Source organism: Oncorhynchus keta, unplaced genomic scaffold (genome assembly GCF_023373465.1).
Source record: "Oncorhynchus keta strain PuntledgeMale-10-30-2019 unplaced genomic scaffold, Oket_V2 Un_contig_7653_pilon_pilon, whole genome shotgun sequence".
Lineage (NCBI taxonomy): Eukaryota > Metazoa > Chordata > Actinopteri > Salmoniformes > Salmonidae > Oncorhynchus > Oncorhynchus keta.
In genome coordinates, this window is record NW_026289596.1 from 47,501 (window position 1) to 64,195 (window position 16,695).

Genomic DNA, 16,695 nt, shown 5'->3' on the forward strand with positions numbered 1-16,695 from the left:
TGTATTTAACATGGAGACAGGAGTATAGAGGTGTATTTAACATGGAGACAGGAGTATAGAGGTGTATTTAACATGGAGACAGGAGTATAGAGGTGTATTTAACATGGAGACAGGAGTATAGAGGTGTATTTAACATGGAGACAGGAGTATAGAGGTGTATTTAACATGGAGACAGGAGTATAGAGTATAGAGGTGTATTTAACATGGAGACAGGAGTATAGAGGTGTATTTAACATGGAGACAGGAGTATAGAGGTGTATTTAACATGGAGACAGGAGTATAGAGGTGTATTTAACATGGAGACAGGAGTATAGAGGTGTATTTAACATGGAGACAGGAGTATAGAGGTGTATTTAACATGGAGACAGGAGTATAGAGGTGTATTTAACATGGAGACAGGAGTATAGAGGTGTATTTAACATGGAGACAGGAGTATAGAGGTGTATTTAACATGGAGACAGGAGTATAGAGGTGTATTTAACATGGAGACAGGAGTATAGAGGTGTATTTAACATGGAGACAGGAGTATAGAGGTGTATTTAACATGGAGACAGGAGTATAGAGGTGTATTTAACATGGAGACAGGAGTATAGAGGTGTATTTAACATGGAGACAGGAGTATAGAGGTGTATTTAACATGGAGACAGGAGTATAGAGGTGTATTTAACATGGAGACAGGAGTATAGAGGTGTATTTAACATGGAGACAGGAGTATAGAGGTGTATTTAACATGGAGACAGGAGTATAGAGGTGTATTTAACATGGAGACAGGAGTATAGAGGTGTATTTAACATGGAGACAGGAGTATAGAGGTGTATTTAACATGGAGACAGGAGTATAGAGGTGTATTTAACATGGAGACAGGAGTATAGAGGTGTATTTAACATGGAGACAGGAGTATAGAGGTGTATTTAATATGGAGACAGGAGTATAGAGGTGTATTTAACATGGAGACAGGAGTATAGAGGTGTATTTAATATGGAGACAGGAGTATAGAGGTGTATTTAATATGGAGACAGAGAGGATTTAATAGAGGTGTATTTAACATGGAGACAGGAGTATAGAGGTGTATTTAACATGGAGACAGGAGTATAGAGGTGTATTTAACATGGAGACAGGAGTATAGAGGTGTATTTAACATGGAGACAGGAGTATAGAGGTGTATTTAACATGGAGACAGGAGTATAGAGGTGTATTTAACATGGAGACAGGAGTATAGAGGTGTATTTAACATGGAGACAGGAGTATAGAGGTGTATTTAACATGGAGACAGGAGTATAGAGGTGTATTTAATATGGAGACAGGAGTATAGAGGTGTATTTAATATGGAGACAGGAGTATAGAGGTGTATTTAATATGGAGACAGGAGTATAGAGGTGTATTTAACATGGAGACAGGAGTATAGAGGTGTATTTAACATGGAGACAGGAGTATAGAGGTGTATTTAACATGGAGACAGGAGTATAGAGGTGTATTTAACATGGAGACAGGAGTATAGAGGTGTATTTAACATGGAGACAGGAGTATAGAGGTGTATTTAACATGGAGACAGGAGTATAGAGGTGTATTTAACATGGAGACAGGAGTATAGAGGTGTATTTAACATGGAGACAGGAGTATAGAGGTGTATTTAACATGGAGACAGGAGTATAGAGGTGTATTTAACATGGAGACAGGAGTATAGAGGTGTATTTAACATGGAGACAGGAGTATAGAGGTGTATTTAACATGGAGACAGGAGTATAGAGGTGTATTTAACATGGAGACAGGAGTATAGAGGTGTATTTAACATGGAGACAGGAGTATAGAGGTGTATTTAACATGGAGACAGGAGTATAGAGGTGTATTTAACATGGAGACAGGAGTATAGAGGTGTATTTAACATGGAGACAGGAGTATAGAGGTGTATTTAACATGGAGACAGGAGTATAGAGGTGTATTTAACATGGAGACAGGAGTATAGAGGTGTATTTAACATGGAGACAGGAGTATAGAGGTGTATTTAACATGGAGACAGGAGTATAGAGGTGTATTTAACATGGAGACAGGAGTATAGAGGTGTATTTAACATGGAGACAGGAGTATAGAGGTGTATTTAACATGGAGACAGGAGTATAGAGGTGTATTTAACATGGAGACAGGAGTATAGAGGTGTATTTAACATGGAGACAGGAGTATAGAGGTGTATTTAACATGGAGACAGGAGTATAGAGGTGTATTTAACATGGAGACAGGAGTATAGAGGTGTATTTAACATGGAGACAGGAGTATAGAGGTGTATTTAACATGGAGACATAGAGGTGTATTTAACATGGAGGAGTATAGAGGTGTATTTAACATGGAGACAGGAGTATAGAGGTGTATTTAATATGGAGGAGTATAGAGGTGTATTTAACATGGAGACAGGAGTATAGAGGTGTATTTAACATGGAGACAGGAGTATAGAGGTGTATTTAACATGGAGACAGGAGTATAGAGGTGTATTTAATATGGAGACAGGAGTATAGAGGTGTATTTAATATGGAGACAGGAGTATAGAGGTGTATTTAACATGGAGACAGGAGTATAGAGGTGTATTTAACATGGAGGAGTATAGAGGTGTATTTAACATGGAGACAGGAGTATAGAGGTGTATTTAACATGGAGACAGGAGTGTATTTACCTGGTCATTCATCACAACCATATTACGGCTGAAGAGGTCATGATGTGTGATGATCCCTGTGAACCACTGAGTGGCCGAGTCTTGTCTGTAAACACGAACTCGGTAACCATTTAATGAATACGGACCTGAAGGACAGGGGACAGGTGCAACATGGTGACACACAGCATCTTGGGGGTTAAACACAGACTGAAACTAGTCACTTATTCCACTTCAGATACAATTCAGACATCTGTAGCTAGTTTAGATGTACCAATTCAGACATCTGTAGCCTGGCTAGATGTACCAATTCAGACATCTGTAGCCTGGCTAGATGTACCAATTCAGACATCTGTAGCCTGGCTAGATGTACCAATTCAGACATCTGTAGCCTGGCTAGATGTACCAATTCAGACATCTGTAGCCTGGCTAGATGTACCAATTCAGACATCTGTAGCCTGGCTAGATGTACCAATTCAGACATCTGTAGCCTGGCTAGATGTACCAATTCAGACATCTGTAGCTAGGCTAGATGTACCAATTCAGACATCTGTAGCCTGGCTAGATGTACCAATTCAGACATCTGTAGCTAGTCTAGATGTACCTAGATGTACCAATTCAGACATCTGTAGCCTGGCTAGATGTACCAATTCAGACATCTGTAGCCTGGCTAGATGTACCAATTCAGACATCTGTAGCCTGGCTAGATGTACCAATTCAGACATCTGTAGCCTGGCTAGATGTACCAATTCAGACATCTGTAGCCTGGCTAGATGTACCAATTCAGACATCTGTAGCCTGGCTAGATGTACCAATTCAGACATCTGTAGCCTGGCTAGATGTACCAATTCAGACATCTGTAGCCTGGCTAGATGTACCAATTCAGACATCTGTAGCCTGGCTAGATGTACCAATTCAGACATCTGTAGCCTGGCTAGATGTACCAATTCAGACATCTGTAGCCTGGCTAGATGTACCAATTCAGACATCTGTAGCCTGGCTAGATGTACCAATTCAGACATCTGTAGCCTGGCTAGATGTACCAATTCAGACATCTGTAGCCTGGCTAGATGTACCAATTCAGACATCTGTAGCCTGGCTAGATGTACCAATTCAGACATCTGTAGCCTGGCTAGATGTACCAATTCAGACATCTGTAGCTAGGCTAGATGTACCAATTCAGACATCTGTAGCCTGGCTAGATGTACCAATTCAGACATCTGTAGCCTGGCTAGATGTACCAATTCAGACATCTGTAGCCTGGCTAGATGTACCAATTCAGACATCTGTAGCCTGGCTAGATGTACCAATTCAGACATCTGTAGCCTGGCTAGATGTACCAATTCAGACATCTGTAGCCTGGCTAGATGTACCAATTCAGACATCTGTAGCCTGGCTAGATGTACCAATTCAGACATCTGTAGCCTGGCTATATTCCAATTCAGACATCTTTAGCTTCTAGATGTCCCAATTAAATAGCCACATCTGTAGCCTGGCTAGATGTACCAATTCAGACATCTGTAGCCTGTTCTATATGCTTCCAACTGTCAGACATCTGTTAGCTAGTTTTGTAGCCTAGATAGTTTACAGACATCGCACAGATCCCCTGGCTATATGTTAAAACCTCAAGACCACTGCCTTTCTCAGCTGTCTATTAGCACCACAGTCTGAGGACCACTGACTACCACCTGTAACGGTACAGTCCCCTTCACAACTGTAACAGTTAGTCTAAGACCACAGAGATTCGTCAGTTCTGTGGTAAACACACTGACTAACAGACAGTCCCCCTTACACACTGACTAACAGACAAACATCGCGTGACAACACACTGACTCACTGACACTCCTCCTCAAACACACTGACTAACAGACAGTCTCCTCCTCACAACACACTGACTAACAGACAGTCTCCTCCTCACAACACACTGACTAACAGACAGTCTCCTCCTCACAACACACTGACTAACAGACAGTCTCCTCCTCACAACACACTGACTAACAGACAGTCTCCTCCTCACAACACACTGACTAACAGACAGTCTCCTCCTCACAACACACTGACTAACAGACAGTCTCCTCCTCACAACACACTGACTAACAGACAGTCTCCTCCTCACAACACACTGACTAACAGACAGTCTCCTCCTCACAAACACTGACTAACAGACAGTCTCCTCCTCACAACACACTGACTAACAGACAGTCTCCTCCTTACAACACATGACTAACAGACATCTAGCCTCCTAGATCAACAGACATCTGTACTGTTCTAACACACCAACAGACATCTAGCTCCTCACAACACACTGACATCTAACAGACTAGATGTACCAATTCTCCTCTGTAACACATGACTAACAGACAGTCTCCTCCTCACAACACATGACTAACAGACAGTCTCCTCCTATAACACACTGACTAACATCAGTAGCCTGTTCTAGATGTACCAATTCAGACATCTGGAGTCTAGATGTACCAACAGACATCGGTAGCCTGGCTAGATGGAAATCAGACATCTGTAGTAGATGTTCCAATTAGGGAATAGGGCTCTGGCTAGATGTACCAGAGAATAGCCTGGTCAACCAGTAGTGTTCTATAGGGAATAGGGCTCTGGTCATCAGTAGCCTGTTCTAGATGGAATAGGGCTCTGGTCAACAGTAGTGTTCTATGTAGGGAATAGGCTCTGGTCAGCCTGGTAGTGTTCTATATAGGGAATAGGGCTCTGGTCAACAGTAGTGTTCTATATAGGGAATAGGGCTCTGGTCTGGCAGTAGTGTACCATATAGGGAATAGGCTCTGGTCAACAGTAGTGTTCTATATAGGGAATAGGGCTCTGGTCAACAGACAGTGTTCCTGGAATAGGGCTCTGGTCAACAGTAGTGTTCTGGCTAGGGAATAGGGCTCTGGTCAACAGTAGTGTCAACATCTGTAGCCTGGCTATATGGGGAATAGGCTCTGTTCTAGTGTATAGGGAATAGGGCTCTGGTCAACAGTAGTGTTCTATATAGGGAATGTAGGGCTCTGGTACCAACAGTAGTGTTCTAGAGGAATAGGGCTCTGGTCAACAGTAGTGTTCTAGATAGGGAATAGGGCATCTGTAGCCTGGCTAACAGTAGTGTTCTATAGCTAGGGAATAGGCTCTGGTCAACAGTAGTGTTCATCTGGAGCCTGGCTAGATGTCAACAGTAGTGTTCTATATAGGGAATAGGGCTCTGGTCAACAGTAGTGTTCTATATAGGGAATAGGGCTCTGGTCAACAGTAGTGTTCTATATAGGGAATAGGGCTCTGGCTAGAACCAGTAGACATCTGTAGCCTATCCAATAGGGAAGCCTGGCTAGATGGACATCTGGTCCTGGCTAGTGTACCTATAGGGAATAGGGCCTGGCTACTGTACCAATTCAGACATCTGAAGCTAGGCTAGATGTCAACAGACATCTGTTCTGGCTAGATAGGGACATCTGGCTGGCTGTCAACAGTAGTGTTCTGAACAGTAGTGTTCTATATAGGGAATAGGGCTCTGGACAAGACAGTAGTGTTGGTTATATAGACTCTGGACCCCATTAGTGCACCACAGGGAATAGGGCTCTGGTCAACAGTAGTGTCCCCATTAGGGAATAGGGCTCTGTCAACAGTAGTGTTCTATAGAGGGAATAGGGCTCTGGTCAGCAGTAGTGTTCAAACACAGGGAATAGGGCTCTGGTCAACAGTAGTGTTCTAAAGGGAATAGGGCTCTGGTCAGCAGTAGTGTTCTATATAGGGACCAGGCTCTGGTCAACAGTAGTGTTCTATATAGGGAATAGGGCTCTGGTCAACAGTAGTGTTCTATATAGGGAATAGGGCTCTGGTCAACAGTAGTGTTCTATATAGGGAATAGGGCTCTGGTCAACAGTAGTGTTCTATATAGGGAATAGGGCTCTGGTCAACAGTAGTGTTCTATATAGGGAATAGGGCTCTGGTCAACAGTAGTGTTCTATATAGGGAATAGGGCTCTGGTCAACAGTAGTGTTCTATATAGGGAATAGGGCTCTGGTCAACAGTAGTGTTCTATATAGGGAATAGGGCTCTGGTCAACAGTAGTGTTCTATATAGGGAATAGGGCTCTGGTCAACAGTAGTGTTCTATATAGGGAATAGGGCTCTGGTCAACAGTAGTGTTCTATATAGGGAATAGGGCTCTGGTCAACAGTAGTGTTCTATATAGGGAATAGGGCTCTGGTCAACAGTAGTGTTCTATATAGGGAATAGGGCTCTGGTCAACAGTAGTGTTCTATATAGGGAATAGGGCTCTGGTCAACAGTAGTGTTCTATATAGGGAATAGGGCTCTGGTCAACAGTAGTGTTCTATATAGGGAATAGGGCTCTGGTCAACAGTAGTGTACTATATAGGAATAGGGCTCTGGTCAACAGTAGTGTTCTATATAGGGAATAGTCAACAGTAGTGTTCTATATAGGGAATAGGGCTCTGGTCAACAGTAGTGTTCTATATAGGGAATAGTCAACAGTAGTATTCTATATAGGGAATAGGGCTCTGGTCAACAGTAGTGTTCTATATAGGGAATAAGGCTCTGGTCAACAGTAGTGTACTATATAGGAATAGGGCTCTGGTCAACAGTAGTGTTCTATATAGGGAATAGTCAACAGTAGTGTTCTATATAGGGAATAGGGCTCTGGTCAACAGTAGTGTTCTATATAGGGAATAGGGCTCTGGTCAACAGTAGTGTTCTATATAGGGGATAGGGCTCTGGTCAACAGTAGTGTTCTGAATAGGGCTCTGGTCAACAGTAGTGTTCTATATAGGGCTCTGGTCAACAGTAGTGTTCTATATAGGGAATAGGGCTCTGGTCAACAGTAGTGTTCTAGGGAATAGGGCTCTGGTCAACAGTAGTGTTCTATATAGGAATAGGGCTCTGGTCAACAGTAGTGTTCTATATAGGGAATAGGGCTCTGGTCAACAGTAGTGTTCTATATAGGGAATAGGGCTCTGGTCAACAGTAGTGTTCTATATAGGGAATAGGGCTCTGGTCAACAGTAGTGTTCTATATAGGGAATAGGGCTCTGGTCAACAGTAGTGTTCTATATAGGGAATAGGGCTCTGGTCAACAGTAGTGTTCTATATAGGGAATAGGGCTCTGGTCAACAGTAGTGTTCTATATAGGGAATAGGGCTCTGGTCAACAGTAGTGTTCTATATAGGGAATAGGGCTCTGGTCAACAGTAGTGTTCTATATAGGGAATAGGGCTCTGGTCAACAGTAGTGTTCTATATAGGGAATAGGGCTCTGGTCAACAGTAGTGTTCTATATAGGGAATAGGGCTCTGGTCAACAGTAGTGTTCTATATAGGGAATAGGGCTCTGGTCAACAGTAGTGTTCTATATAGGGAATAGGGCTCTGGTCAACAGTAGTGTTCTATATAGGGAATAGGGCTCTGGTCAACAGTAGTGTTCTATATAGGGAATAGGGCTCTGGTCAACAGTAGTGTTCTATATAGGGAATAGGGCTCTGGTCAACAGTAGTGTTCTATATAGGGAATAGGGCTCTGGTCAACAGTAGTGTTCTATATAGGGAATAGGGCTCTGGTCAACAGTAGTGTTCTATATAGGGAATAGGGCTCTGGTCAACAGTAGTGTTCTATATAGGGAATAGGGCTCTGGTCAACAGTAGTGTTCTATATATGGAATAGGGCTCTGGTCAACAGTAGTGTTCTATATAGGGAATAGGGCCCTGGTCAACAGTAGTGTTCTATATAGGGAATAGGGCTCTGGTCTAAAGTAGTGTTCTATATAGGGAATAGGGCTCTGGTCAACAGTAGTGTTCTATATAGGGAATAGGGCTCTGGTCAACAGTAGTGTTCTATATAGGGAATAGGGCTCGAAGGACTAAGCATCATCACAGTGAACAGACAAGTTGGTTGGGTTTGTTAAATATTAAATACATCAGTGTTTCTTACCTTGCAAAAAAATGTCCTGAACCTTTTGATCTTTGAGCCAGAACCGGACCTCTTCATGAAGCTGAGGGTTGTCCCTGAGAACAGGACTCAAACTGTCCACTTCCTCCTGCAGACACGTTAGCAGAGCGGACACGTTAGAACAGTATTATATACTAAAGACCATTCAGTACATTACAACTGGAGGTAGAACCGTATTATATACTAAAGACCATTCAGTACATTACAACTGGAGGTAGAACCTGTGTATTATATACTAAAGACCATTCAGTACATTACAACTGGAGGTAGAACCTGTGTATTATATACTAAAGACCATTCAGTACATTACAACTGGAGGTAGAACCGTATTATATACTAAAGACCATTCAGTACATTACAACTGGAGGTAGAACCGTATTATATACTAAAGACCATTCAGTACATTACAACTGGAGGTAGAACCGTATTATATACTAAAGACCATTCAGTACATTACAACTGGAGGTAGAACCGTATTATATACTAAAGACCATTCAGTACATTACAACTGGAGGTAGAACCGTATTATATACTAAAGACCATTCAGTACATTACAACTGGAGGTAGAACCGTATTATATACTAAAGACGTATATACTAAAGACCATTCAGTACATTACAACTGGAGGTAGAACCGTATTATATACTAAAGACCATTCAGTACATTACAACTGGAGGTAGGTATTATATACTAAAGACCATTCAGTACATTACAACTGGAGGTAGAACCGTATTATATACTAAAGACCATTCAGTACATTACAACTGGAGGTAGAACCGTATTATATACTAAAGACCATTCAGTACATTACAACTGGAGGTAGAACCGTATTATATACTAAAGACCATTCAGTACATTACAACTGGAGGTAGAACCTGTATTATATACTAAAGACCATTCAGTACATTACAACTGGAGGTAGAACCTGTATTATATACTAAAGACCATTCAGTACATTACAACTGGAGGTAGAACCGTATTATATACTAAAGACCATTCAGTACATTACAACTGGAGGTAGAACCGTATTATATACTAAAGACCATTCAGTACATTACAACTGGAGTATTATATACTAAAGTAGAACCTGTGTATTATATACTAAAGACCATTCAGTACATTACAACTGGAGGTAGAACCTGTGTATTATATACTAAAGACCATTCAGTACATTACAACTGGAGGTAGAACCTGTGTATTATATACTAAAGACCATTCAGTACATTACAACTGGAGGTAGAACCTGTGTATTATATACTAAAGACCATTCAGTACATTACAACTGGAGGTAGAACCTGTGTATTATATACTAAAGACCATTCAGTACATTACAACTGGAGGTAGAACCTGTGTATTATATACTAAAGACCATTCAGTACATTACAACTGGAGGTAGAACCTGTGTATTATATACTAAAGACCATTCAGTACATTACAACTGGAGGTAGAACCTGGGTAGAACCGTATTATATACTAAAGACCATTCAGTACATTACAACTGGAGGTAGAACCGTATTATATACTAAAGACCATTCAGTACATTACAACTGAGGTAGAACCTGTGTATTATATACTAAAGACCATTCAGTACATTACAACTGGAGGTACAGCTGGAGTAGAACCGTATTATATACTAAAGACCATTCAGTACATTACAACTGGAGGTAGAACCTGTGTATTATATACTAAAGACCATTCAGTACATTACAACTGGAGGTAGAACCGTATTATATACTAAAGACCATTCAGTACATTACAACTGGAGGTAGAACCGTATTATATACTAAAGACCATTCAGTACATTACAACTGGAGGTAGAACCGTATTATATACTAAAGACCATTCAGTACATTACAACTGGAGGTAGAACCGTATTATATACTAAAGACCATTCAGTACATTACAACTGGAGGTAGAACCGTATTATATACTAAAGACCATTCAGTACATTACAACTGGAGGTAGAACCGTATTATATACTAAAGACCATTCAGTACATTACAACTGGAGGTAGAACCGTATTATATACTAAAGACCATTCAGTACATTACAACTGGAGGTAGAACCGTATTATATACTAAAGACCATTCAGTACATTACAACTGGAGGTAGAACCGTATACTATATACTAAAGACCATTCAGTACATTACAACTGGAGGTAGAACCGTATTATATACTAAAGACCATTCAGTACATTACAACTGGAGGTAGAACCGTATTATATACTAAAGACCATTCAGTACATTACAACTGGAGGTAGAACCGTATTATATACTTAAGACCATTCAGTACATTACAACTGGAGGTAGAACCGTATTATATACTAAAGACCATTCAGTACATTACAACTGGAGGTAGAACCGTATTATATACTAAAGACCATTCAGTACATTACAACTGGAGGTAGAACCGTATTATATACTTAAGACCATTCAGTACATTACAACTGGAGGTAGAACCGTATTATATACTAAAGACCATTCAGTACATTACAACTGGAGGTAGAACCGTATTATATACTAAAGACCATTCAGTACATTACAACTGGAGGTAGAACCGTATTATATACTAAAGACCATTCAGTACATTACAACTGGAGGTAGAACCGTATTATATACTAAAGACCATTATATACAACTAAAGACCATTCAGTACATTACAACTGGAGGTAGAACCGTATTATATACTAAAGACCATTCAGTACATTACAACTGGAGGTAGAACCGTATTATATACTAAAGACCATTCAGTACATTACAACTGGAGGTAGAACCGTATTATATACTAAAGACCATTCAGTACATTACAACTGGAGGTAGAACCGTATTATATACTAAAGACCGTTCAGTACATTACAACTGGAGGTAGAACCGTATTATATACTTAAGACCATTCAGTACATTACAACTGGAGGTAGAACCGTATTATATACTTAAGACCATTCAGTACATTACAACTGGAGGTAGAACCGTATTATATACTAAAGACCATTCAGTACATTACAACTGGAGGTAGAACCGTATTATATACTAAAGACCATTCAGTACATTACAACTGGAGGTAGAACCTGTGTATTATATACTAAAGACCATTCAGTACATTACAACTGGAGGTAGAACCGTATTATATACTTAAGACCATTCAGTACATTACAACTGGAGGTAGAACCGTATTATATACTAAAGACCATTCAGTACATTACAACTGGAGGTAGAACCATTATTATATACTATCAGTATATACTAAAGACCATTCAGTACATTACAACTGGAGGTAGAACCGTATTATATACTAAAGACCATTCAGTACATTACAACTGGAGGTAGAACCGTATTATATACTAAAGACCATTCAGTACATTACAACTGGAGGTAGAACCGTATTATATACTAAAGACCATTCAGTACATTACAACTGGAGGTAGAACCGTATTATATACTAAAGACCATTCAGTACATTACAACTGGAGGTAGAACCGTATTATATACTAAAGACCATTCAGTACATTACAACTGGAGGTAGAACCGTATTATATACTAAAGACCATTCAGTACATTACAACTGGAGGTAGAACCGTATTATATACTAAAGACCATTCAGTACATTACAACTGGAGGTAGAACCGTATTATATACTAAAGACCATTCAGTACATTACAACTGGAGGTAGAACCGTATTATATACTAAAGACCATTCAGTACATTACAACTGGAGGTAGAACCGTATTATATACTAAAGACCATTCAGTACATTACAACTGGAGGGGTAGAACTGTATTATATACTTAAAGACCATTCAGTACATTACAACTGGAGGTAGAACCTGTGTATTATATACTAAAGACCATTCAGTACATTACAACTGGAGGTAGAACCGTATTATATACTAAAGACCATTCAGTACATTACAACTGGAGGTAGAACCGTATTATATACTAAAGACCATTCAGTACATTACAACTGGAGGTAGAACCTGTGTATTATATACTAAAGACCATTCAGTACATTACAACTGGAGGTAGAACCGTGTATATACTAAAGACCATTCAGTACATTACAACTGGAGGTACCGTATTATATACTAAAGACCATTCAGTACATTACAACTGGAGGTGTATTATATACTAAAGACCATTCAGTACATTACAACTGGAGGTAGAACCTGTGTATTATATACTAAAGACCATTCAGTACATTACAACTGGAGGTAGAACCTGTGTGTATTATATACTAAAGACCATTCAGTACATTACAACTGGAGGTAGAACCTGTGTATTATATATAAAGACCATTATATACTAAAGACCATTCAGTACATTACAACTGGAGGTAGAACCTGTGTATTATATACTAAAGACCATTCAGTACATTACAACTGGAGGTAGAACCTGTGTATTATATACTAAAGACCATTCAGTACATTACAACTGGAGGTAGAACCTGTGTATTATATACTAAAGACCATTCAGTACATTACAACTGGAGGTAGAACCTGTGTATTATATACTAAAGACCATTCAGTACATTACAACTGGAGGTAGAACCGTATTATATACTAAAGACCATTCAGTACATTACAACTGGAGGTAGAACCTGTGTATTATATACTAAAGACCATTCAGTACATTACAACTGGAGGTAGAACCGTATTATATACTAAAGACCATTCAGTACATTACAACTGGAGGTAGAACCGTATTATATACTAAAGACCATTCAGTACATTACAACTGGAGGTAGAACCGTATTATATACTAAAGACCATTCAGTACATTACAACTGGAGGTAGAACCGTATTATATACTAAAGACCATTCAGTACATTACAACTGGAGGTAGAACCGTATTATATACTAAAGACCATTCAGTACATTACAACTGGAGGTAGAACCGTATTATATACTAAAGACCATTCAGTACATTACAACTGGAGGTAGAACCGTATTATATACTAAAGACCATTCAGTACATTACAACTGGAGGTAGAACCATTCAGTACATTATAACTGAGGTAGAATTATATACTAAAGACCATTCAGTACATTACAACTGGAGGTAGAACCGTATTATATACTAAAGACCATTCAGTACATTACAACTGGAGGTAAAGACCATTCAGTACATTACCTGGAGGTATTATATACTAAAGACCATTCAGTACATTACAACTGGAGGTAGAACCGTATTATATACTAAAGACCATTCAGTACATTACAACTGGGTATTATATACTAAAGACCATTCAGTACATTACAACTGGAGGTAGAACCGTATTATATACTAAAGACCATTCAGTACATTACAACTGGAGGTAGAACCGTATTATATACTAAAGACCATTCAGTACATTACAACTGGAGGTAGAACCGTATTATATACTAAAGACCATTCAGTACATTACAACTGGAGGTAGAACCATATTATATACTAAAGACCATTCAGTACATTACAACTGGAGGTAGAACCGTATTATATACTAAAGACCATTCAGTACATTACAACTGGAGGTAGAACCGTATTATATACTAAAGACCATTCAGTACATTACAACTGGAGGTAGAACCGTATTATATACTAAAGACCATTCAGTACATTACAACTGGAGGTAGAACCGTAAAGACCATTCATATACTAAAGACCATTCAGTACATTACAACTGGAGGTAGAACCGTATTATATACTAAAGACCATTCAGTACATTACAACTGGAGGTAGAACCGTATTATATACTAAAGACCATTCAGTACATTACAACTGGAGGTAGAACCGTATTATATACTAAAGACCATTCAGTACATTACAACTGGAGGTAGAACCGTATTATATACTAAAGACCATTCAGTACATTACAACTGGAGGTAGAACCGTATTATATACTAAAGACCATTCAGTACATTACAACTGGAGGTAGAACCGTATTATATACTAAAGACCATTCAGTACATTACAACTGGAGGTAGAACCGTATTATATACTAAAGACCATTCAGTACATTACAACTGGAGGTAGAACCGTATTATATACTAAAGACCATTCAGTACATTACAACTGGAGGTAGAACCGTATTATATACTAAAGACCATTCAGTACATTACAACTGGAGGTAGAACCGTATTATATACTAAAGACCATTCAGTACATTACAACTGGAGGTAGAACCGTGGCCATATACTAAAGACCATTAGTATACTAAAGACCATTACTAAAGACCATTCCAGTACATTACAACTGGAGGTAGAACCGTATTATATACTAAAGACCATTCAGTACATTACAACTGGAGGTAGAACCGTATTATATACTAAAGACCATTCAGTACATTACAACTGGAGGTAGAACCGTATTATATACTAAAGACCATTCAGTACATTACAACTGGAGGTAGAACCGTATTATATACTAGAAAAGACCATTCAGTACATTACAACTGGAGGTAGAACCGTATTATATACTAAAGACCATTCAGTACATTACAACTGGAGGTAGAACCGTATTATATACTAAAGACCATTCAGTACATTTACAACTGGAGGTAGAACCGTATTATATACTAAAGACCATTCAGTACATTACAACTGGAGGTAGAACCGTATTATATACAACTAAAGACCATTCAGTACATTACAACTGGAGGTAGAACCGTATTATATACTAAAGACCATTCAGTACATTACAACTGGAGGTAGAACCTGTGTATTATATACTAAAGACCATTCAGTACATTACAACTGGAGGTAGAACCTGTGTATTATATACTAAAGACCATTCAGTACATTACAACTGGAGGTAGAACCGTATTATATACTAAAGACCATTCAGTAGATTACAACTGGAGGTAGAACCGTATTATATACTAAAGACCATTCAGTACATTACAACTGGAGGTAGAACCGTATTATATACTAAAGACCATTCAGTACATTACAACTGGAGGTAGAACCGTATTATATACTAAAGACCATTCAGTACATTACAACTGGAGTATATACTAAAGACCATTAGTACATTACAACTGGAGGTATTATATACTAAAGACCATTCAGTACATTACAACTGGAGGTAGAACCGTATTATATACTAAAGACCATTCAGTACATTACAACTGGAGGTAGAACCGTATTATATACTAAAGACCATTCAGTACATTACAACTGGAGGTAGAACCGTATTATATACTAAAGACCATTCCAGTACATTACAACTGGAGGTAGAACCGTATTATATACTAAAGACCATTCAGTACATTACAACTGGAGGTAGAACCGTATTATATACTAAAGACCATTCAGTACATTACAACTGGAGGTAGAACCGTATTATATACTAAAGACCATTCAGTACATTACAACTGGAGGTAGAACCGTATTATATACTAAAGACCATTCAGTACATTACAACTGGAGGTAGAACCGTATTATATACTAAAGACCATTCAGTACATTACAACTGGAGGTAGAACCGTATTATATACTAAAGACCATTCAGTACATTACAACTGGAGGTAGAACCGTATTATATACTAAAGACCATTCAGTACATTACAACTGGAGGTAGAACCGTATTATATACTAAAGACCATTCAGTACATTACAACTGGAGGTAGAACCGTATTATATACTAAAGACCATTCAGTACATTACAACTGGAGGTAGAACCGTATTATATACTAAAGACCATTCAGTACATTACAACTGGAGGTAGAACCGTATTATATACTAAAGACCATTCAGTACATTACAACTGGAGGTAGAACCGTATTATATACTAAAGACCATTCAGTACATTACAACTGGAGGTAGAACCGTATTATATACTAAAGACCATTCAGTACATTACAACTGGAGGTAGAACCGTATTATATACTAAAGACCATTCAGTACATTACAACTGGAGGTAGAACCGTATTATATACTAAAGACCATTCAGTACATTACAACTGGAGGTAGAACCGTATTATATACTAAAGACCATTCAGTACATTACAACTGGAGGTAGAACCGTATTATATACTAAAGACCATTCAGTACATTACAACTGGAGGTAGAACCGTATTATATACTAAAGACCATTCAGTACATTACAACTGGAGGTAGA

At 38.8% G+C, this 16,695-nt stretch overlaps 1 protein-coding gene and 1 long non-coding RNA gene across 3 annotated transcripts in view; one reads left to right on the top strand and one right to left on the bottom strand.

Annotated features, from left to right (window-relative positions):
* Positions 1-96, top strand: part of LOC127926498 (uncharacterized) — a 1,812-nt gene extending 1,716 nt beyond the window's left edge. For both annotated transcript variants that reach the window (XR_008124270.1, XR_008124271.1), the window contains exon 3: positions 1-96. This exon is cut by the window's left edge and continues 63 nt beyond it. This is a non-coding gene — a long non-coding RNA (uncharacterized LOC127926498).
* LOC127926499 (probable JmjC domain-containing histone demethylation protein 2C) overlaps positions 1-8,690 on the bottom strand; it is a gene marked incomplete at its 5' end in the record, with an annotated part of 29,063 nt that extends 20,373 nt beyond the window's left edge. The window contains 2 exons of the mRNA XM_052511878.1: positions 2,663-2,787; positions 8,585-8,690. Of these exons, the coding sequence (XP_052367838.1) occupies positions 2,663-2,787; positions 8,585-8,690 (231 nt within the window). The remainder of the gene's footprint in view (positions 1-2,662; positions 2,788-8,584) is intronic.
* Between the last annotated feature and the right edge of the window lie 8,005 nt (positions 8,691-16,695).